Source organism: Myotis myotis, unplaced genomic scaffold (assembly GCF_014108235.1).
Source record: "Myotis myotis isolate mMyoMyo1 unplaced genomic scaffold, mMyoMyo1.p scaffold_m19_p_17, whole genome shotgun sequence".
In the NCBI taxonomy this organism is placed as follows: Eukaryota; Metazoa; Chordata; class Mammalia; order Chiroptera; family Vespertilionidae; genus Myotis; species Myotis myotis.
In genome coordinates, this window is record NW_023416321.1 from 43671241 (window position 1) to 43695849 (window position 24609).

Consider the following 24609-nt stretch of genomic DNA (forward strand, 5'->3'; position numbering starts at 1 on the left):
GCTGCAGTGGCCTCCGCTTCGATAACTGTAAGCCATAATCTGAATTTCCACAGCAGAGGCCAGCTTCGGCAAGGCGCTCTGCTGTGAAGGGGGAACGGGGTGTCAAAGTGTAAGGAAATGGAAAACAACGCGTATTTTAGACAATAGAGAAACCATTCCATCAATTCGGGTACCTCCAAATTATGGAGCACAGTGCAGCAATTAAAACCAGGATCTGGGAATTTGATGGACCCTCCAGACCTGGGCCTCCTCTCAGCAGGCCGCGTCAGTGGGAGCATGAAGATCATGAGCCCAGTTGCCGGAGGCTGGACGAGGCCAGTCCGGCTCCTCCCAGGAGAAAGGCGCTCCTGGAGCTGGCAATGAACTGGGACCTCCAGGCCCAGCTGTGGAAGCTGAACATGCAGCAGCCGAGCCTGCCCTAGGAACTTCAGAAGGTTTCTTGTTTCAGGGAAAATGTTCCCAACACCAACAGATACACCAGGGCTGAAGCTTCCCACCTCCATGAGCTCTGCTGGCTCCACCCCCTCTGTTAGTCACCATGGAGACGTGGCTGGGAGGTTCCACACTCCACTGTGAGAGGGAAGAGCAGACTCCAGGGAGGGGGGGCTCTACCTGGAGTGGGGAGAGCACAGAGGCACCTGAGCATCTTCCTGTGCCGACCTGGTCTGGGGCCATCTGGTTGATGGCTGGGAGCTGGCCCGCTGGAAGCAGGGCTGCCAGTGCCTGGAGGAGGGCGAGCTGGGGTGTGGTGGGCACAGGCTGAGTGCTGCTGGAGCACCAGTTCCCAGGGCAGCAGGGCCACGTGAGAGCCCCTAGCAGGGCTCCTGCTGCAGGGCAAAGGCCCTGTTGTTCGCTTTGGACCCTGGCCGCCAGGGACCTGCGGGCCAGGCTGCCACTGCCCAGGACCGGTCCGTGGTGCCCCAGGTGGGCATCGGGTGCCTCTCCAGCCTGCCTGGGTCAGGATCAGGCTGAGCTGTGGTCCTGTGTGTGCTGGCCAGTGTGGTCTCCCTCTGAGCTCAGACCCCGGACCAGGAGCCCTTGCCCTGCGAAAGGCTGCGAGAGGCCGTCATCCGCGCCTGCAGCAGGCACTTGACACCACCTCCCTGTCCTCTGCCGCTCTCGGTGGCCTGTGGGCGGGAGTTTTCCGAGGCCCCCAGTATTCTTCCTCCATCGTAGCTTCCTTTAATTAGTAATGGTTTGAAACCAGAGAAGCCAGCACAGGCAGCCATGGGGCTTATGGAGAAGACTGTGGGTGTGATGAAGCTGGGCCAGCAAATAAAAGGAAGTCCAATCCAGCCAAAAGTGGCCCTGGAGGGGACCAGGATGCTAGTCAGTGAGACGTTCCCTGGGCTGACCCTGAACTTGTCTGGGAGCCTCACCCACAAACAGAGGCGAGTCGCAGGGAAGTGAGACATCAGCAGAACAGCTGTGCTCAGGGAAGTGGCGAGATCCACGAACGAGACACAAGTTCGCTTCCACACACGCAGCGCTCGGAGGAGGAGCTGTAGTCGGACCTGAAGCAGCAGCTGGGGGCAGTGAGGGTTGTTCGCTCGTAAAGGAGAACAGCAGAGAGAGCTGCAGACATGGCAGGAGGTGAAGAAAGCTGAGCTGAGCCCAGGCGGCTGCAAGGCCCATGCCTGGTTCCTCCAGGAAAGAGCATTGCTGGAAAGCAGCTGAGTGGGCCGGCCCAGCCGCTGGGAGAGAGAGAGGAGCTAAGTGGAGGGCCAGCCTTGGAGGTGGCACAGAGGCCTGCTGCTGAGCTGTGCCGTGGCCTCGCACAGAGCCAGCAGCCACACAGGAGTTGGTGCAGCCGGCCCCGCAGTGCCGGGAGGTGCGGGCCACCCAAAGCCGCTGAGAGGCAGCAGAAGCAGGAGCAGTGGTCTATGGAGCTGAATCGAGGGAATAAGGACTGCAGCAGGGTGCCCCGAAGACCACAGGCACCCCTTCCCTGGGCGACAAACCCAGGCTGGATCCCCGGGAATTCCTAACTGTCTCTGCGTCGATAGGGCTGGCACAGGTGCCCTTAGGGGCTCCAGAAACCTGGGCAGGAAGGCTTTGGATCTCATTGCTTCTGTGAAGAACCCATCATGACGTGCGAGTGTGAGGGTGCTTTTTCCTAGCGAACTGCTGGGTATTTGTGTGACCAGCTTCCCTTAATTACTAGTAGGTGTTCCTTTCATTAGCTCTTCGATATGTTCGCAAACCTCCAGAGGACCTAACACAGTTGTGGGCAAACTACCGCCCGTGGGCCGGATCCGGCCCGTTTGAAATGAATAAAACTAAAACAAAAAAAAGAACATACCCTTTTAGGTAATGATGTTTACTTTGAATTTATATTAGTTCACACAAACACTCCATCCATGCTTTTGTTCCGGCCCTCCGGTCCATTTTAAGAACCCATTGTGGCCCTCGAGTCAAAAAGTTTGCCCACTCCTGACCTAACACCATTTGCCTAACACTCACATGTGACCCCAGGTCCGGAAAAGCACCTTGAGGAAGAGGGGAAACCTGTGATTTATCTCATCTAGCTGAGTCAGACTTCTTTATAGAAAAAGCGCCTGTAAGGATCGCATCTCAGATTGATTTATACAGTGCTTTCTGCTCTATAAACATCAGTTTATCCTCATCCCTTTTGGCCCACTCAGCACAAAGGCAAAGTGTTTTTACGCTTTGTTTAGACCCTGTAGCTCCTCTCTGGTTTGCTCGCGAGGGAGATGGCCCTGGCCCAGCGAGGTCCGTCAGCTCAGGGACCTTCTGCCTGGCGCAGCCCTCGCAGTGTTAGCTTTCAGTAAATGGAGGACGGAAGAGACAACAAAGGGGACGTGCGCATGTCACGTCACGTCTTTTTAAAATGGTGTGAACATATGCCTCTAGGTTTAGTGAGGTGGCTGAAGGCCTCTGCTTGTTTTAGGAAAAGGTATCAAAAAAGTTCTTAAATATCTGGATGACTGTTTAAAGAGTCTTGTGCCATCTGTTTCCCTAGCAACACCCTAAGTTCTAAGATGACAAGATTACTTAATGTTAAATATAGTAAGTACTTTAGTTGTAGGTCTCCTATTACATTTTACTACTATATGTGCTCTTAAGAGTACATGAAATGCCTTTTGTAATTAACTTGTGCTATATATTTATAGCTTTTTAATGGAACTTGGATAGTATTTTAAATTAGTATAGACTTTTAGGGTGAGTGGCTTTTTTGTTGTTGCGTTTATGACATAGTGATGGCTAGACCAGTGATTTATTTAAATGCTGACTCCTAGTACAGAAATATAACCCCATATTTTAACATTGCTCTGCAATGTGATAAAATATAAACTTCAAAATAATTTTCTTGAATTTTGTTTTATTGATATGCAAAACAATCCCTTTAAATTGGTTAAAAAAATTATCCCTCGATGTGCCTTTAACTTCTTTAACAATTTTTCTGTTAAATATGTCGTTTCTCTATACAACGAACTTTTTATTATTAAAAAATAAAAGCCTGCTTGGATTAATTTTAAAAAATCAAGTTGTCGGCGGTTATATATTACCACACAGAGATGTCTGCAATATGCGAAATAAAAATACAAGCAGAGCCCTCGCCAGTTCTGCTCAGTGGATAGAGCATCAGCCTTCAGACCGCAGGGTCCTGGTTTGATTCCGGTCAAGGCCACGAACCCTGGTTTCAGCTCCCCCTGGGCCCTGGTCGTGACTTGTGCAGGAAGCAACCAATCGATGTGTTTCTCTCCCATCAATGTTTCTCTTAGTCTTTCCCCCTCTCTCCACCCTCTCTAAAAGATAATTAGAAAAATAACCTCGGGTGAAGATTTAAAGAGAGAGACAGAGAAATACAAGCAGAACCCAGCCAGTGTGGCTCAGTGGTTGAGTGTCGACCTATGAACTAGGAGGTCATGGTTTAGTTCCTGGTCAGGGCACATGCCTAGGTTGTGGGCTGGATCCCCAATGGGTGTGCAGGAGGCAGCCGGTCAATGATTCTTTCTTGTCATTGAAGTCTCTATCTCTCTCTCCCTCTCCCTTCCTCTCTGAAATCAATAAAAATATATATTTTAAAAAATACAAGCTGAATCTGCAGTATAATTCTGATTTTATAAAGGAAAAAAATCTAACAGAGCAAATAAACTAGGATGAAATACACTGAAATATTGAAAGTAAAGCTTATTGGTAGGTAAAGAATTATGGGTAATTTTCATTTTCTTCATCATGATTTTCTATGGTTTGTATTTTTATAATCATGCAAAGTATGTTATTTTTTGAAAGAATAAACACAACTTAAGCCTTTGCAATATAACTAAAGCATCTAATGTGAAAAAATTAGATAATGTGGAAGGAAATAGTTCAAACACAGGTACACAAATCATGTCAATGCAAAGTAAGACATGATTAATTACTAATGCTCTCTGTCAAATCACAGTCAGGCAATGAGTTAACTGGGGATTTCTCAAGGGCAGAGCCATGTTGCAGTAACGTTTAAGAAGTAGTTTATGGTAGTGGTTACATGAGGTAAACCAGGTTAGAACCCTGGCTTTGCCCTCACTAGCTGGTTGGCCTTGGATAAAGTCCCTTAGTTTCTCTAAGCCTCAGTTATCTCATTTGTTAAAAGATTTTTAAAAAGCTGATGACAAGCCCAGCTGGTGTGGTTCAGTGGTTGAGTGTCGACCTATGAACTAGGAGGTCATGGATCGATTCCCAGTCAGGGCACATGCCCAGGCTGCGGGCAATCCCCAGTGTAGGGTGTGCAGGAGGCAGCTGTTCAATGATTCTCTCTCATCATTGATGTCCCTATCTCTCTCCCTGTCCCTCTCCTCTCTGTAAAACAAATTATATTATTTTTTTAAAAGCTGGTGACAAAACTTTATAGGGCTGCTCTTACAGTGGGCGTCAATGGGATAATGCACGTCAAATCCTCGGTAGGGGAATGGTCAGGACGTGTATATAGGTCGGGTTCTTAGTAGCGCTCCATGGACGAGTGTCCGGCTCTACTGTTCAGAGACTGGAGGGGTCGGTGGGACTGGCCGGTCAGGGCCATCCCTGGCCAGGGGTTGGGATGTTAGGGCTCACAAGGACTTTCTCCGGGTGATGTGAAAGAAGCAGTCAAGTCAGTATCCACAGACCTGAATTCTCATTCCAGCAAAGCATTTAACCTGCCTTAGCCTCTATTACCTTAGTTACAGAATGGGGGTCATGGCCGTGGCTCTTTCCCTGCCTGTTCCTGGGGTGGGTTATAATAATAAAATGCATTCATTTATTTCTTAATTTAGTAAATGTTCTTCAACACCCTCCTTTATGCTAGATAACGCTCTCTGTGCTGGGGTATGACAATGAGAAAAGCAGAGAGGTTTCCTGGCCTGCAGAGTTTACTAGTAGAGGGCAGAGGGAGTGAGACAATAAACAGGAAATTGGTGAAATATAAGATGTTAAGTACTCATACATGTTATGCAGAAGAATGAAGCATGGGCAGGAAATACTTTTTTAAATTTTTTTTATTGATTATAGAAAAGAAGGGAGAGATAGAAACATCAATGAGAGAGAATCATTGATTGGCTGCCTCCTGCACGCCCCGCACTGGGGCTTGAGCCCACAACCCAGCCACGTGCCCTGACCAGGAATCAAATCTTGACCTCCTGGTTCATAGGTTGATGCTCAACCACTGAGCCACACTGGTGGGAGGAGGCAGGGTGTAATTTTAGATAGAGTGCCAGGGAAGGACTTACTGAGGAAGGCATTTGAGTCCATACATGTGTGAGGTAAGTAAGAAGCACACTGTGCTAGCATTTGGGAGAAAAGGATTCCGGGCAGAGGAGGCATCCAGAGCAGAGGCCCCGAGGCAGCGAATGTGTCAGACGCAGGGTGGCCCGAGCTGAGGGAGGGACCAGGGGAGCAGCGGGAGAGAGAGACAGCTGCCAGGCCTGTGCATGTAACCATCTGGCTTTGGCCCAAGTGAGGTGAGACGCCACAGAAGAGCTTTAAGCGGGGGACCGGCCCATCTGATGTATATCCTAGAAGGATGCCCACTCCTCTGTTTGGAGTGTAGTGAAGGGACCAGGGTGGAAGGAGGAGGACCGTTTGGGAGGATTTGGTAGTTACTGGATGAGAGCCGGTGCACAATGTACCATGGTGGTGAAACAGTGCTGGAGGAACACAGATAAAAACGGAGGGTCGCAGGTGCGCCTGCTAGATAATGTTCTGGCTGGATGCCTGGAGTTCCATGTGGAGAAATGACTAAGACGCACAGGTGAGCCCGCCTGGGCATGGGCGCGGCTCGCAGGACTTGTTCACCGCAATGCAGACCCCGGGCCACACTTCTGTAGACGTCTCCTGTGTTTAGCTTCTTCAACATCAGCATGTTGGCTGACACCGAAAGCCACTGTGCTCCTCCAGGTCTGGCTGGAAACAAAAGCCTGCTGCCATCTCGCCTAGAGGGCGCTTGGAGCAGAGCTTGGCCAAGAAGGGATCAGAAGTGTGTGTGCCCTTCCCCAGGGAGTCCCCTCTTTCCTGGGGTGCTTACCTGTCCCGTGAGATAACTCAGTGCATCAAAAGGCCATGTCTTGCTAACTGGCATGCTTTTCTCCTCCACAATCCTTTAGAAGCACGAGAGCTCAGTCGGCCCAAATCACGGCGTCTGCTTAATGTCAGGGGTGGATTGGAGAATCGCTGCTATGGAAGGAGGAGAAAGAAGTCTTCCTAAGGAGAGCATTTCCCACGGGAAGGACTGTTCTCAAAAACATGTCCTTGGCAGCCCATTAATTATATTTCATTTTGACAGATCTCGTATCTAGTTATATCTTTAGGGGGAAGAAGGTGTTGGGTGATTAATTGGTTGATAGTGTATGTTAATGGGATGCTAATTGAATTTACAATTATTTCATATTTTAAGCACTGAATTTAACCCAGGACCAGAGAATTCGATATTCCAGCTTCTTGAAAGAACTTGTCTTTCTATCTGTCACCTTCCTATGTCTAGTGACACTTTCTCCTTGTTTACAAACTTGTTTTTCGAGAGAGAGAATCAGGTGGTTCTTAGAGCTTCCAGGAAGTGTTGGTTCTGGCAATACATAAATATTTAATTGCCTGATTGAAAGAAACACGTATACCTTCGTCCTGTTTCTTAAGTTTGTTCTAAACAAGCCCTGTCAGGCTGGGAGCGATGCTGTTTGATTCCTTCCCTCTGGCTGGATAATTGGACACAGCTCCTGCACCATCTGTGCGGAGTCTCCAGGAAGACACGAGATGCTCTGGTAGAGGGCCTGGCAACCTGAAGGTGCTGGGCGGGGGCTTCATGATCCTGGAGGCTTCTGGGGAATTCTCTGAGGCCAGTGTTTCTGTTCCCCCTCAGAGAAAAGCCCAGCTGAGCTCTTTGACAGCACTGTTGTCCTCTCTTGAAGCCCAGGAGTGGAAGGGGCCTCCACCCGGCCGCGGGATGGGAGTCACAGCCGTCATGTTCCCCTGCTCTTCTAGACAAGGAGGGCCAGCCTCCCCAGGGTCCGGTCCTTGCAGGTTTCCTCCAGGCTGGAGTACTGGGCCCTGGAACTGCCAAGGCGTTTTCTGTTTCTGGTCTCTTCCCAATGAAAACTGGGCCCACAGAGATGACAGAAAGCATGGGCTTCGTTGTTTCACTGCTCTGGGTCTGTATACTGGCTCCACCTTAGAGGAGTTGTCCTTCTGAGCCTCAGTTTCCTCCTCTCTAAAATGGGATAATAGCACTAACCTTACAGTGATCTGAGGAGGGCCGAAATGAGATCATTAATGTTTGTAAAGACCCAACACCCCGCACATAGGAAGCGGCTCAGTGCCTGGTGGATGCTGGTGGAACTACTGCTGTCATTTCCACATACATGCACACTGCACCGCGGCTCACACTTGGCACCTGTACTGCCATCTAAGGTTTGAACGCCCTTCCCTCTCTACCTGTCTCTCCCGTCAGCTGTCCTGGAGAAGCCTCTGGAAAAGAAGGCAGGGAGAAACTATGGCCCCCCGGGGCACAAGAAGCTGATCTACTTCATCGACGACATGAACATGCCGGAGGTGGATGCCTACGGGACGGTGCAGCCCCACACCCTCATCAGGCAGCACCTGGACTACGGCCACTGGTAGGGGGCCCAGGGGCCCGGGCTGCGGGGGAGGAACCAAGGCAGGGCCGAGCCAGCCGCCTCCCCTGGAGCTGCACCCCGCCGTTTAGCTCTGCAGCCAGAGGAGAATCCCCGTGGCCGACTCCCTGCCTCACGGGGTTCTGCTTCCCGAGTGGGCTTTCAGACAGGGCATCACGACCCACATGAGGAGAAGGTACGGAGCCCTCATCTCAGGAGAAAAGCCTACTTTGTCTTCAGTCTTCTTCTCAAACGTTGCCTTCTCCAAACCCCCAAAGCAGAACTGACTCCTCCCCTCCCCTCATCGCGGCCCCATAGCCCTGAGCAGGCACAGTGGTCACACCTAACACACTGCCCAGGGCAGAGCGTCTGCAGGTCTCAGCAGCCTTTGTCTCCTCAGAGCAACTCAGGGCCCATGCTGCCTCTTGAAACAGCATAGTTTTTATGGCAAAAGGGCTGAACTTGACAGGGAAAAACCCCACAAGTCAGTCATTTGACCATTTTTGGCTCATCTTCCTGCCTCACACATGAATCGGCTGCTGAGAACGAGTGGGCAGTGTGAAGAGGGAACCCAGAGAGAATGACAGTGTGATGGTAACCTGAGTTGCCTTTCATTCATTCCTGTCTCTGCTGGATGCCTGCCACAGCCAGCCACCCACAGCCTCCACCCCGGCATCTGCGCAGCTGAGCCACCCTGGAGAGCACCAGTCAGGCTTACGAGTTTTACTCTGGATTCAAAGTCACAAGTCTTAAGCGGAAGTAGAAACTTCCTGGAAACTCTTCCAGACTGCCTCCCTATGCTTACATTTCCGCTCTCAGAAATGTCCATTTCATCCCTTCCCCCTCTCCTCAAGCTTCCCACCCACCCCCGCTGATGATCACACGCCATCTGCCTCTTGCTTACACATCTAGACAACTTACATGCATCCCTGCAGCCTTTCTCCCTCCTCCTGTCACATCTTCCCTGGGGCATAGCCGCCCACCAGCATCTTGATTCTACTTTTCCCACCTCCTGAAACCTCACGTCATCAACTCGTCCCCTGTCTCCTTCATAACAACATGCATACATTTCTATTGTGTTAAAAAAAAAATCGTTCTCAATTTACTGCTCTCGCTCTCTCTCTCCACTTAATCAAATTTCTTTACTCTGTCTTCACGCCCTCAACCTCCTACTCACTCCTCAGGCCATTATTATGAGTTTCTATTTCCTCCATTCTAATAAACCGTTCCTGCTCAGCGACTGACTATATCTTTATGATGAAATCCATCTTTTTATTCTCTCAAGATGTGCTGGGCCACTTTCCCCAGTTAGAAATGCTGACTGCCTTTGCCTCCTGGGGTGCCATGCACCCTGATCTTCCTCCTCCCCCTTAGTGCATCGTTGTGGTCTCTTCTCCCTACGTTGTTTCCGTAAGTACTGGATCGTCAGCATTTTGTCCGAGGCTCATGTCGCTTCTGGGTCTCTACCAACCACCCAAACATGTGAACGATAGGGCACATCGTATCTCCCTTGACAAGGCACTCGCCTGCCCGGGCCCTCGCACACCTCTCCCCTGTTTTCTGACTGTTCCAGGTATGATCGGAACAAGCTGTCTCTAAAGGAGATCACGAATGTGCAGTATGTTTCCTGTATGAATCCTACTTCAGGCAGCTTCACCATCAACCCACGGCTTCAGGTACAGGAGGAGCTGGGGTTCTGGGACCCTAAACACTGCCTTAACCAGGGCTGATGTTACTTGATCATAGTAAGAATTGGCCCTTCCCACGTCCGGCCTTTAAAAGTGGTAAATCGTGCAGGACGCTGACTTTCTAAGAAGAGAATCTCCTAGACCCAGAGTTATAAAGCTGTTTAGAGGTGGACAGGGTCAGAGAATTCATCTAGTTTAACTCATTTTTCAGGCTAAGAAAATGTCAGGGAGATGAAATGGCTCTCCCATAGTCACGTGGATGCTCGGTATCAAACTCAGGTCTCCTGAGCCCCAGCTCAGTTCTCCTCCTGCTCCCCCACTGATCCCCAGCTCAGTTCTCCTCCTGCTCCCCGACTCAGCCCCAGCTCAGTTCTCCTCCTGCTCCCCCACTGAGCCCCAGCTCAGTTCTCCTCCTGCTCCCCGACTCAGCCCCAGCTCAGTTCTCCTCCTGCTCCCGACTCAGCCCCAGCTCAGTTCTCCTCCTGCTCCCCCACTCAGCCCAGCTCAGTTCTCCTCCTGCTCCCCCACTCAGCCCCAGCTCAGTTCTCCTCCTGCTCCCCACTCAGCCCCAGCTCAGTTCTCCTCCTGCTCCCCCACTCAGCCCCAGCTCAGTTCTCCTCCTGCTCCCCCACTGATCCCCAGCTCAGTTCTCCTCCTGCTCCCCACTCAGCCCCAGCTCAGTTCTCCTCCTGCTCCCCCACTCAGCCCAGCTCAGTTCTCCTCCTGCTCCCCCACTGATCCCCAGCTCAGTTCTCCTCCTGCTCCCCACTGCATCCCCAGCTCAGTTCTCCTCCTGCTCCCCGACTCAGCCCCAGCTCAGTTCTCCTCCTGCTCCCCAACTCAGCCCAGCTCAGTTCTCCTCCTGCTCCCCCGACTCAGCCCAGCTCAGTTTCTCCTCCTGCTCCCCCACTCAGCCCCAGCTCAGTTCTCCTCCTGCCCCACTCTCCCAGCTCAGTTCTCCTCCTGCTCCCGATCAGCCCCAGCTCAGTTCTCCTCCTGCTCCCCCACTGAGCCCCAGCTCAGTTCTCCTCCTGCTCCCCGACTCAGCCCCAGCTCAGTTCTCCTCCTGCTCCCCCACTCAGCCCCAGCTCAGTTCTCCTCCTGCTCCCCCACTGATCCCAGCTCAGTTCTCCTCCTGCTCCCCGACTCAGCCCAGCTCAGTTCTCCTCCTGCTCCCCGACTCAGCCCCAGCTCAGTTCTCCTCCTGCTCCCCGACTCAGCCCCAGCCTCAGTTCTCCTCCTGCTCCCCACTCAGCCCCAGCTCAGTTCTCCTCCTGCTCCCCACTGATCCCCAGCTCAGTTCTCCGCCTGCTCCCCCACTCAGCCCCAGCTCAGTTCTCCTCCTGCTCCCCGACTCAGCCCCAGCTCAGTCCTCCTCCTGCTCCCCGACTCAGCCCCAACTCAGTTCTCCTCCTGCTCCCCACTCAGCCCCAGCTCAGTTCTCCTCCTCCTCCCCTACTCAGCCCCAGCTCAGTTCTCCTCCTGCTCCCCCACTCAGCCCCAGCTCAGTTCTCCTCCTCCTCCCCCATTGAGCCCCAGCTCAGTTCTCCTCCTTCCCCCCTCCCCCATACTGACATCTTTGACCCAAGCTCCAAAGCCCATTATCCCCCTAGTCATTTTAGGTCCAACCTAAATCTGGGTTTAATGTGAAAAATGTGGCCACAATATGGAATGCAAAGCCCTTATATGAATTCTGTTTTGAGTAAATCAGAAAGGCTGGCTTTATTCTGGGACGCCAGGTTTCTAACTCTGCTGCCTCCATGCCTCTTTCCTCACACAGCGTCACTTCAGTGTCTTTGTCCTCTCCTTCCCGGGAGCGGATGCCCTGTCCTCCATCTACAGCTCCATCCTGACTCAGCACCTGAGGCTTGGAAACTTCCCGGCATCACTGCAGAAATCCACCCCCCAGCTGATCAACCTGGCCCTTACCTTCCATCAGAAAGTCGCCACCACGTTCCTACCCACGGCAATCAAATTCCACTATATCTTCAATCTCCGAGACTTCGCCAACATTTTCCAGGTGAGTCCATCTGCTCCGAGACACCCCAGAAGGCTCAGTGATGGCTCGCTTTCTGGGTAAATTAGTAGCAAATGCCAAACTCTTGGCAAAGGCACAGTTCCCCTGGAGTCAAGAACATAAACAGGCGAATAGAGTGCCATGGGTCCCGTGAGGAAGGGCTTCAAAAAACAGAGGTCTGTTTGCCAATCAATTATTTCCCAGTAACAGATGCATTTCCGAGTTGGTTCCTTTGGGCTGGAGGAGGCTGCGCATCGTGGCGATACTGTTACACAATGATTTCAGCATGCCTAGGGAGCAAAATGGCACAGAAGAAAGAGAAAACTATTTTCCAGGCCCTGGTGGTACATCCATTGTTCCTGGATGAAAAGGAATGTCCCCACCCACGCAGGGTAGCTCTGCCTCTTGAAGAAGCCATGTCGTAATATTCCTGAGATACCATCTGCCGGCCTCTGGGATGCCTCGGTTCTAATTATTCCAGCTTCTTTTCCAGGCCAGAGCCATTTCAGATCCCTTCAGCTGCTCATCTGAACGGTGAAGGCCTGTCTGTGCCTGTGGTTTCCAGCAGTGTGGCCCTTCACCATTAGAATGCGCTGCAGCAAACCCCGATCTGCTCTTCCCCTTGGTCATGGTGACGTCCACAATTCTCCCATTCTGGATAAGAATCTGCACAAACTAATTTTCAGGGAGACCTCACCCCCAAGATAGCGCTGGGCCATTACTGAGGGAAGAATGTCATTCACACCACACAGAGGCCACACCTGTAGGGAAATGTCAATGAGGCCAGGGAATGAAGCATGACCCTCCCTGAGGGAATTGGGGGGAGGGGTGCACAAGTATTTGGAATTAATTACCCAGCACATTACCTGTCAGACTCTGGGGAACCCAAGACCAGCAAAGGACTGGACCCTGGGAACACAGGGCTGCATGTTCCACCCAGGACTCCTGGTTGTAAAAAGCGGAAACCTACTACAACTTTGTTCAAATATACAAGAGCTATGCCCCAGAGAGGCTTATCCTGAAGGTGGAGTCACTGCTCCCACTGCAAGTCAAGTCTCTGAGAACATCTGTAAGCTGTTCAGGAGAGCACCCCTGGGTGGACCATGTGTCTCCCGTTAGAGTGGGGACCAGAGACCTGCTGAGAGTGTATAGATTTGCTCAAGAGCACACAGCCAGCCAGAGACGAGGCTGGGATGAGAATCTGGTCTTCAGGTTCCTAGCCTGGACCCCTTCCCTGTGCTGCTCCTTGTGCCTCCAATGAGGAGAACAAGCATAAGAGGGTTAAGGCAGCAAGAAGTCTTTAGGTCCACAGTCCTCAGGCCTGGACAATGGCAACATGTGTGTGTACCCACTCTTATCTCCATTTATTGAGTATTAATTTAAAAAGACTTTTTTTTTTTTATCACACAATCCCTCTCTTAAATCTCAATGCAACATGATGAGGTAGGGGTATTACCATCTGTATTTTCCAAATTAAAAAAAAAGGTGTTAAAATAATTTTATAACATTTTCATTGCTCGCAATGGTGTGAGGTCTCTTTTAGCAGAAGCCCCCAGCCCTAGCTCCTGCCTGGACAGGTGCCTTGTCACCTGGACCAATCTGAAATTTAATCCCTCTGGGATACACATTTTTATCCCAATTTAAGAGAGACGCAGAGAAGTTACCAGCTAGCAGGTGACAGCGTGAACAGACATGGCGGTAGAAACGTATAAAACGATGTTGGTGAGATTGGAAAGATAACTTGAGACCAGAGTGGCCCTCATAAAAAGTCTGACTTTAGTCTGTGATAATCGCTAGCATTTACTGAGCACAGTTCTAGGCCCTAATAATTTAATCCTCACAACCACCATATAAGCTAAAATACTGATTATTTCCGATTTAGAAATGAGAAAACTGTGCCACAGACAAATCAGGCACCGTGAGCGTGAGCACAGAGCCGGTAGGCAGCAGCACTGATACCGGAAACTAGAATATTCAGCTCCACGTGCAAGCTATCGGGCCACAGTGGCTTCCTGAGGAGGAGGGTTCTGTCCCAGCCTTGTTTTAGGGGCAACTGCTACCATGGTGAGGGAGAACGGGAGGGGAGATGCTGGAGTGGGGGTGAGTCTTTCTTCCCCTGGCCTGTTTCTTTGCCTGACTCGGGCAGCCTGGGTGCGGACCTCTGGGCTCTGTGTCCCAGCCAGGCCTCCCCACAGCTGCCAGCTGTCAGCCACCTGCTGGGTGTGGGGGAAATGCAGCCCCCACTGCAGCACTGGCCTCCTCCCCACCCCACCCTCCTCTACCGGAGACCTTCTAGCTCACAGCTTGCATCCCTCTTTGCCTGCCTGCTTGTCTAACGGCCTGATGGAAGAGCTCAAGGGAATGATTGAAGACTGCACTGCACAGAGAATCTCTGTTTTCCTCCATCCGGCTTGATCTAAGGCTCAATAATTCTGACCAGCTCTCCACTTCCTCCCTCTGTTCCACCCAGGACAGAATTCGATAGTGCCCTGAGAGGTGGGAATTATTAACCGTCCCCATCTCCGTGCTGCACGTGACTATCTAAGATGGTGCAAAGTTTGCACCAGCCGTGCCCACACTGGCTCAGCCCTTGCCAGTCAGCCTGAGTGCCTGGTAGTAACAAAGTAACAGGGCTTAGAAAGGTCAATGGCGCACCTCACTGCTTTTTGCTGGATTCCATTTGCTATTTTTTCTCTATAACTTTTGCATCTATATTAATGGTTGTCCTATAATTTCTTTCGTCTACTATTCTAAGGTTATGAAGTCCTCATAGGTTACATGGGGAAGTGTCCCCTCTTTTTTCCCCTCTGGGAGATTCTGTAGAGCATTGCATTGTGCCTTCCTTAAATGTCTGAAGAATTTACTGATGAGTCATCTGCAGTTTTCTTTGTGGAAGATTTTAAATCATAAATTTAATTTCTTTAATACATATTAGACAATTCAGGTTTTCTGTCTTGATGTATCAGTTCTGGTAAGATGTTGATGTCAGCAATTTCTAATTGATTGGCATATAATTGTTTATATATCCTGTTATGATCTTTGAAATATGCGTTGTAGCTGACATGCCCTCCTTCTTATTCTGAATGTTGATTATATATACCTTTTCTGTTTTCTCTTTTTACCTTCTACCAGCCTTACTAGGGAGTTATCAATTCTGCTAGTCTTTTCAAAGAAACTGAAAAGTTACCAATATTATGTTTTGTACTTTCTTAACTACCTCTATTTGATATCTGCTTTTATATTATTAATATTTAATCTTATAATCTCTTTCTTACTACTTACTTTGGGTTTGGAGTTAGTTTGTCTTTCTGTTTCTAACTTCTTGGCATGGCCACTGAGATCATTAATTGTCAGCCTTCCTAGTAGGCTGACCATTATTAAATGCACTGTATATCAAAAATGGCTCTTGCTTTAAAGTCAACTTTGTATGATATCAGCATGGCTACTCCATGTTCTTTTAGTATCTTTATTCTATATTGTTTTCCAGCTTTTATTCCAGCTGTTTTGAATTTTTATATTTAAAATATATATTTCCCATAGGCAACACACAGTTGGATTTTTAAAATCTAGTCTGATAATCTTTATCTTTTAATTAAAATGTTCAGTGCATTTATATTTGATGTTATTTTATATAATAATTATTTTACATAATACTATTTGTTTTTAATATGTTCTACATAGTGTGTTTCCTTTTCTCCAATATCTCATATTCTATTGAGCTAATTATATTTTTTATTCTTTATTTTCTCTTTCTTTTAGCATGCTGTACATCTTTTGACTATTCATCTAATGGGTACCAAGTGCATCACTTTATTCTTTTATCCTTTTTAAATTAGTACCTTTATCAAATGCCATATGATGCAAGGATCTTAGAACAATTTACCTCCTTTCAACTTTTATGCCACTGATTTATTTTAATTCAGTGTATACTGAACACCCATAATGCACTATTTCTGTCCTAGTAAGTCAACCCTATATAGATTTACTCACATATTACCCTTTCCATTGATCTTTATTCCTGCTGCATTTCTGGTTTTCCATTTAGAATCATTTTTGCTCTGCCTGAATAACTTCTTTAGTGTTTGCTTTAGTTTATATCTGCTAGCAAAGAACCTCTCAGTTTTTATTAGAGCTTAAATGCATTTATTTCATATTTTTAAAGAATTTTGGACAGTGATTTAGAATCTAGGTTGGCAGCTATTTTCCCCCAGCACTTTGAAGTTGGCATTTCGTTGTTTTCTGGTTTCCATCGAGAAATTATCTCCAAGTCTTACTGTACCTTTGAGAGTATCTATATTTTTTCTCACTTGCCTGTTTTTAAATTTTTCTCTTTGTCTTTGATTTTCAAGAAAATCACAATTATGCTTAATGTGTCTGGGTGGTATTTTGATATTTATCCTGCTTAGTGTTTGCAGCATTTTTTAAATCAGGCTTGGTGCCCTTTTTTCAGTTTTAGAGAAGTTAGAGCTAACATCTCTTTATATATTGCTTCTGTTTCTCTCTGTTCTATATCTGGTATTCCCATACATGTATATGACCTTTCCACTGTGTTTCATGTGCTTCTTATGCTTTTTTCTTTTTTTAATATTAATTTTAGAGAGAGGAAGGGATAGAGAGAAAGAGAAACATCCATGTGCGAGAGATACATAGATTGGCTGCTCCCCTACACGCCCCCAAACAAGCCCGCATCCTGGCATGTGCCCCGCCTGGGAATAGAACCTGCCACCTTTCAGTGTACAGGATGGCACTACAACCAATTGAGCCACACTGGCCAGGGCACTTCTGTTTTTTTCTTTGTTAATTTTGTTTTCTGTTTGTTATTCAGTTGGATTATTTTGTGCTGGTCCCTTTTCTACTCACTAATTCTTTTTTCAGGTGTGTCATTCTTTATTAATCCCATTTGATAAGTTCTTAATCTCAGTAACTATAACTTGGGGGTCATTTTTAATTTGACAATTTCCATTTGGTTTATTTTTAAAGGTTTCAGTACTCTGCTGAAATTCTTTACCTCGTCATCTAATTTCTTAGTCATATTAATTGTAGTTTTGTTAAAGTTTGTGTCTGTTAATTCCAATGCCTAGATCTTTTGTGTGTCAGTTTTTTTCTTGGTTTTGATCATATCTCCTGGTATTCCCAGTTTGTTTGTTTGATTGCCAGACATTATGAATTTTAAAATGTGCGGGTAATTTGAGGGTTTAGATCAGTGGTTCTCAACCTTCTGGCCCTTTAAATACAGTTCCTCATGTTGTGACCCAACCATAAAATTATTTTCGTTGCTACTTCATAGCTGTAATGTTGCTACTGTTATGAATCGTAATGTAAATATCTGATATGCAGGATGGTCTTAGGTGACCCCTGTGAAAGGGTCATTCGACCGCCAAATGGGTCACGAACCACAGGTTGGGAACCGCTGGTTTAGATGATGATGTTTTCCTTCAGAAATTACATACTTCTGCTTCTGGCCCGCAGTTGCCAGGGACTGAGGAGACTGAAATTGGGCTTAGTTCCTGTGAGGACTGAGCGATTTGTTCACTCACACTTCTAATGTATAACCACCTGACAGGGCCCATTGGGGTTTAGCTACAACCTCTTTCCTGGTAATCCCTGAACTCCAGTTTTCATCCTTCCTGCCCCATGAGATGAGAAAACATTGCTCAGCATCTCAACCTCTCACTTGTCACTGTCTTTTCAGTTTCTGATCCTATAAGGCACTGTTTGTGAATTGGCAAATGTCTGAAGAAGATAAATGGTGCCAAACATGGGGTTAATCTCACTTCCTTCTCTTCTCTCCAGTAGTTGAGCCCCGCAAGTCCTCGCTGACTTGATTACTCTCTGGTGCTTCTAAAAAGATAGAGCTTTAAAAACAATTTTCCCATCTTTTGCAGTTGGTCTCAGTGGGTTGGTCTGTGATCAGCTATTCTGCCATTACCAAAAGCAGAAATATTAATGGAGGTTCTTGCAACCTTATAGTAATTGAAGGATTCAATATCAGTTCATTCATTCTTTCAACAAGCATTACCTGAGAATCATATGTCAGGCACCAGGCGAGGTGCTAATAATACAGTGATTAAAACACCACATCTGAAAATAAATCTCTCAATTTCCCCGCCTTTAAGTCACTCACCATGACCTGGAAGAAGCAAACCAGTACAAAGAAAAATAATTTTAGAAACTAATAATTCTCTTATAAATATTTAAAGGGTCATATGGGAGCACATCAGAGGGACAGGAAAGAAGAGACCATGAAAGACTCAACAAAGTTTGTCAACTGATCTAGATCTTGAAATATGAGCAGAGCGAACAAAGGCATGAAGGCACAGAATGTATTCAGTCAGGGTCAGAAAAGAATTTGCGTTTTGTGAAACCGGAAACTGGATTTGATGGGATGTGGTGATAAGAGGGATCATGAGTAATCAGACTGGTAGTCATATTAGAAGCAGACCTTTGTGCCATGCGGTGGAATCTGAGCATTATCCCTCCGGTACTGGGGAGCCATTAAACGGCCCCCTCTTTCTCTGACACAAGAAAGAAAGCAATGAAGGCGGACACAGGAGCAAATGAGTTTGAAGTTATAGGACTTACTGAAGTTGTTGAGGGGCTCTATTCTCGGTGGTCTTTATTTTTCAATGAAAAAGAAAGCTGAGACATTGGCTAATAGTAGCAGAGATGTGCCAGAAATTTGAGATAAAATAATAAATATTTTAAACAATTCCTGTGTTACTATGTTAGATGGGAAGGAGAGCCTACTCAAGATAAACAAATGTGTTGGTGACTGCAGTAGTTAACTATACTCATCCCAGTCCTTCGTCACTGTTCTGATTCCACATGAGCAATTGTCACTCAGAGTAGCTTTCAAAACGGCGCTGACGGAATTGAAACAGAGCAGAGCCCCCTTCCCGCAGCGTGGTGATTTGGAATGCAGTGTCTAAAATTCCAGGCTCCAAGGCCAGGCAAACCTGATTTCAAAACCTCTTGGTTTTGAACTAAGGCCATTTATCATGTGGCATTGGACATACTTCCTATCTCTGAACTGCAATTTCCAAATGATACGAAATGGATATAATAAAAATGACTTTGTGGGATCATCATGATGGTTAAATGGGCTGTGTCTGGCAAAACATCGACTCCAGTACCTATCACAGAACTGGCTTCAATAAATAGTCGCTGTTGTCATTGCAAGTTGTTATTCATGCCATATTTTTGTCTGTTCTCCTTAAAGGGCATTCTCTTCTCCTCGGTGGAGTGTGTAAAATCCGCACGGGACCTGGTAAAGCTCTATCTGCACGAATCAAATCGTGTTTACCGGGATAAGATGGTGGAGGAAAAGGACTTTGTTCTTTTTGATAAAATCCAGACAGAAGTGGTCAAGAAAATTTTTGATGTGAGTATTGCACTGTGAATTCTTTCTACATTTAAAAATAATGGTAGTTGTGCAGACTATCACCCAAATTATAAAAATACAGCCCATAAATTAGAGAAAATAAGAGATTAGTAAAAGAAAGAAAAGTCTATCATTATTTTGCAGAGATGAAAAGTGTTGAGGCAAGAAGAGACAAATTAAGCATAGGATCTGAGTGTTGAGAAGGTCTGTGGACATCCACTAATCCAAACCCTCCTTTAGTAGTTACTCCCCTCAGTGTCGTTTCCCAGGTTAGTCATCCCAGTTCATGCACCAGCGTCCTCGGAAATGCACAATCTCAGCTTTCCCAGGGCAGCCATCTGGGAACTGGGGATGACTGGAAATTTAGAACAATTTTGAAATTTGGGACCTTTGGAACAATTATAAAAACTGGAAATTTATTCTAATCATGATTTAAAATTTATTTTCCTGTCTATTAATCCTAGGTTTACCTTCAAATCTTTGAAGACCATTTATCTTGCCCTTCCTAGGTCTTCTCTTCTCCGAGCTAAATAGCCTCTGCTCTTTTAACCATTTCTGACACGGCTTGTTTTCACACCCAGAGTAGTTGGCATCATCTTGATTATTCTCCCATCCATGTTCTCCTCTGAAATCATGGTGCCTGACTCACCACAAAGCCCAACTGTGTCTGACCAAAAGCAAGATCACCATTCCCCTTTTCTTATCCTATCTAATAATAGACAAACATAGTAATTGACCGTACCTTCTCTATGCCTCCCATTGGCTAATCAGCAAGCTATGCAAATTAACCCAACCAAGATGGTGGCTGGCAGCCACACAGCTGAAGCAAGCAGGAGGCTTGCTTGCTCCAGTGATGGAGGAAGCCAAGGTTCCCCACCTGCTGCAGCCCGGCTCTGAGCTCCAAAAGCAACAAAGTTTCAATTATAGAAGCTAAACAAACCCCAGATACCTGCTTTCAGCAGGCTGTGGCCTCAGAGCTGGAGCAAGCAGGAGCCTGGCTCTCAGCTCCAGTGACAGCAACAAAGTTTCAATTATAGAAGGTAAATAAATCCCAGAATAAAAAAGAAAAAGAAAAAAAGGAGAGGCTGGGAACTTCAGTTGCCGGCCAGCCTGAAAACGGCCCTCAGTCCCTCACCCAGACTGGCCAGGCACCCCAGTGGGGACCCCCCACCCTAAAGGTGGTGTGACCAGCCTGAAAACAGCCATCAGCCCCTCATCCAGGCTGGCCAGGCACACCAGTGGGGACCCCCACCCTGAAGGGGATGTGACCAGCTGCAAACAGCCATCAGCCCCTCACCCAAGCTGGCCAGGCACCCCAGCGGGAACCCCACCCTGATCCGGGACACCCTTCAGGGCAAACCAGCTGGCCCCCACCCATGCACCAGGCCGCTATCCTATATAATAAAAAGGCAATATGCAAACTGACCCTAATAGCAGAAAGACTGGGAATGACTGGTCACTATGACACACACTGACCACCAGGGGGAAGACACTCAATGCAGGAGCTGCCCTCTGGTGGTCAGTGCGCTCCCACATGGGGGAGCTCTACTCAGCCACAAGCCAGGCTGATGGCTGCCAGTACAGCGGTGGTGGTGGCAGCCTCTCCCGCCTCCTCAGCAGCACTAGGATATCCGACTACAGCTTAGGTCTGCTCCCCACTGGCAAATGGACATCCCCCAAGGGCTGCCAGGCTGCCAGAGGGATGTCTGATTGCCAGCTTAGGCCCAATCCCCCGGGGAGCAGGCCTAAGCCAGCAGGTGGTCACTCCCCGAGGGGTTCCAGACTGCAACAGGGCACAGGCCGGACTGAGGGACCCCGCTCCCCAAGTGCACAAATTTTTGTTCACCGGGCCTCTAGTGTACTATAACTTTGATACTACGTTTTTCGAAATGTGTCCTGCTAAATAGTTGTACCACAATATACTTTCTAGAAAGAAGGTATCTATGATTTCTCAAGTTGAGAAAGTACTTCATATCATATTCCTTTCTTAGAAATTCGGTGTATTCAACACATGAAAGCCCTGAACATCAGCAATGACCCTGATTCATCTATGATCTCCAAACGCATTAGACCCTACAACTCTTCCCCTCCATAAAACCTATTAATAATTTTCAGAATGAATGGTCCATAGAATATGCCTTGGAAAACACTGGTACATTAGCACCTCCTAAGATGACACTATATTTCTTAGTGTCAAAATTACCCCGCAACTAACACTGAACCTTCTGTTGACCAAAGCCCCATGTTTTCCATACATACTGCTTGTTGTCCTCTCTTGAACTTAGAAAAAAGCAAATCTTATATTCAAATGTACCATGTTGTTCCTGTGTTCACCTTGTTAGGTTCATCTCTCCATATTTTTTCCTGATAAGATCCTGGATCTCTCTCTGAATATTTTACTGTCCACCCAATATACAACAGCCTTTTGAATGTTTGGATGGTGTTTTAAGTAACTTAGCTCAGTCTGCTCTTTACTAGTCTGAACACTGAATTTCTCCAACTTTTCCCATCATTTTTATATGGCCTGATGTACAGCACTCTCACATCTCAGATACTCCTCTCTGAGTTTTGTAGAATTTGCCCATTTATGTCTTCATTGTTTGCTCTGCAAATGAGCCTTTCCTGTTTTCTTAAACTGGTCTAAGCTAGCACTTTAGTGTGACAACACTCAGTCTTTGAGATAGAGGTTTCTATATGGGTCTGCATACTAAGGGCCCATCATTTTGATCATAGACCCAGACATAATTAACACTGCCATTATATACATTTGTTGGTTGTTGTTTTGTTTTTGATTAGTGCACATTTTTATTTTTGCACAAACAGCATTTGTAACTTCCTTTTCAAATAAATTTATCCCTTTTTTCATTGTAAGAATCTTTGTAAAAAATAAGCACTAATTTCACATAGTCTTGCAAAGTACTGTGTCCATTATTATGAAGAAACACTGTCACAGCATAAACTAGGTAAAGAAATTTTGCTCTGTTACCTAACAATGGAATATTTGGAATCTGAACCATTTGGCTTGGCTGGAAATATAAGCACTTCATTCTTGATTTTATTACTGCAAAAGCAAAATTCTTGATCCTTTTCTCCTTTTAGGGATGAGAGATAGAATGACTCTATCTCCATACTATACCATTGGTAAGACGTCACCACACATTGCACCCTTCTATGCCAGCTTTCCTAGTGAGCATGCCCAAGGCCGATGCAGCTATCTGTGACTTGTGCAGCCATAAACAGCTCACGCTGCTGGGTGATAACGTCTCACTTTTGGCCTTGTCCAGCTATTCTGATTTTATGAAACTTCTTTTTACAATCATCTTCTTGGTAAAATATGTGCATATGTTGAGGGATACCTGTACTGGATACTATTAGTGTTGGACCAAAATTAAAATTTCAAAGATATTCTTTTAGATCAGTGGTTTTCAACCTTTTTCATCTCACGGCACACATAAACTACTAAAATTCTGCCTCACACTAAAAAAATATTATATTTTTAGCCGATCTGACAAATAACAAATAGGTATACTTTTGATTCATTCACACCAGATGGCTATTGTTGTGTTGGCTATTGTCATTTTTTTATTTGACAAATCAAAGGGAAAAGAGGCCAGGCCCCTGACTAAATAGTCGGGTGTTGCATGTTTTAAAATTCTTGCGGCGCAGCAGTTGCAAATTGCTGCTTTAGGTTCTGAGGTCCCCTGATGATGTATTTCTGGCCGTTGGGTCACTCTGGGCTCTAAGGGGAAAGCACTGTAAGTAGTGCCGTGCTCTGGGGGAAAGGGGGGAGGTTGTTTAAACAGAAACACGATTTTCTCTGTTTTGTTTCAAGTTTCTCTTTTTGCTTCTAATACTCCTTTTGATTCTAAAATAGGATGGCCAGTTAAATGGAATTTCAGATAAACAACAAATAATTTTTTGGTATAAGTTACATGAGATTCTTGTATTTTTATTTACTGAGTCTGGCAAGCTTGGTTTAAATAGGCTAAAGTTTTAGCCATTAAGTCGAACATTCGTTCTCTTAAACAATTTGTACAAAGTGCTATGATAAAGTGAGTCGTGGACTTAAAGTCAGACTAGTGCTGCCACTAACTAGCTTCATGACCTTACAAAGATACTTGACCTCTCTGGGCCTCTTTTTATTTATCTGTAAAAATGAAAAAGTTGGGTTAAATATCCCCTCAATTCTATGATTAAAGTGATTCTAAAATTTTCTATTCTCGCCCTGACCGGTTTGGCTCAGTGGATAGAGTGTCGGCCTGCGGACTCAAGGGTCCCAGGTTCGACTCTGGTCAAGGGCATGTACCTTGGTTGCGGGCACATCCCCAGTAGGGGGTGTGCAGGAGGCAGCTGATCGATGTTTCTCTCTCATCGATGTTTCTCTCTCATCGATGTTTCTGACTATCTATCCCTCTCCCTTCCTCTCTGTAAAAAATCAATAAAATATATTAAAAAAAATAAAATAAAATAAAATTTTCTATTCTCAATATATTAGTAAACGTAAGGTACTGAAAATGAAAGGTGAGTGAGAGTAGAAGCAGTTGGTTATCATAAGCTTTCCCATGTAAAGCAGTGGTGTGTGGTAACTGGGGGTGGAACCTCTGAGAGGGCCTTGTAGAGGCCGTGGACATGAACAGGCCTCAGCAGGTTTCATGGTGTATTTACAAAGTAAGGCCCCAGGTCACAGGGAACTACATGCCTGCAGATATAAAGTTGAAGTAAACCCTTTGATTCATTTTTGTAAAAGCTGTGAATTCATGGCTTTATATTCTTTTTTCAAATATTTTTAATTTTTCTATTACAGTTGGCACTCAGTATTATTTTATATTGTTGCAGGTGTGCAGCATAGTGGTTCGACATTTATAAAATTTTATGAGGTGATCCCCCCAATAAGTCTAGTATCCACCTGGCACCATACATAGTTATTAGGATATTATTGACTGTATTCCCTAGGCTGTACTTTAATAATCCCATGATTATTTTGTCACTAATAATTTGTACTTCTTAATCCCTTCACCTTTTTCACCCAGCCCCCAACCCACATCCCTCCTGGCAACCAACACAATGTTCTCTGTATCTATGAGTCCCAACAACAATTGAAATGCCAGCCTGAAGCACCTTTGCACCAAATCTTGGTGTTCTTATTAAAGAAAAGTTGCCAAATTTTCACCAAGGAAGTGATGCAGTCCTGTTTCTACCATAAAGCTTAAGCTTAAAGTTCTCTGATGTGTGGCCCTTGTGTGATGCGGTCTCACTGTGAAGAAAGCTTTTTCACTGTGTGGGCTGAGTTTCCCTCTCTCCTCTATGCAGCCTGGCTCTGCTCACAGAACTGGAGGCGTGTTTTATTCATCAAAGACTCTTCGTAGGCCGGGCTCTCTGGGTCTCACTTTCACTGTTCCTCTGCTGCACCGTCAGTGTAAGCTGACTGCCATCAGGACT

At 46.5% G+C, this 24609-nt stretch overlaps 1 protein-coding gene across 1 annotated transcript in view; it reads left to right on the forward strand.

Moving 5' to 3' along the window:
• Window positions 1-24609, forward strand: part of DNAH9 (dynein axonemal heavy chain 9) — a 351242-nt gene that overhangs the window by 173872 nt on the left and 152761 nt on the right. The window contains exons 39-42 of the mRNA XM_036342089.1: window positions 7922-8087; window positions 9658-9760; window positions 11553-11792; window positions 19009-19170. Of these exons, the coding sequence (XP_036197982.1) occupies window positions 7922-8087; window positions 9658-9760; window positions 11553-11792; window positions 19009-19170 (671 nt within the window). The remainder of the gene's footprint in view (window positions 1-7921; window positions 8088-9657; window positions 9761-11552; window positions 11793-19008; window positions 19171-24609) is intronic.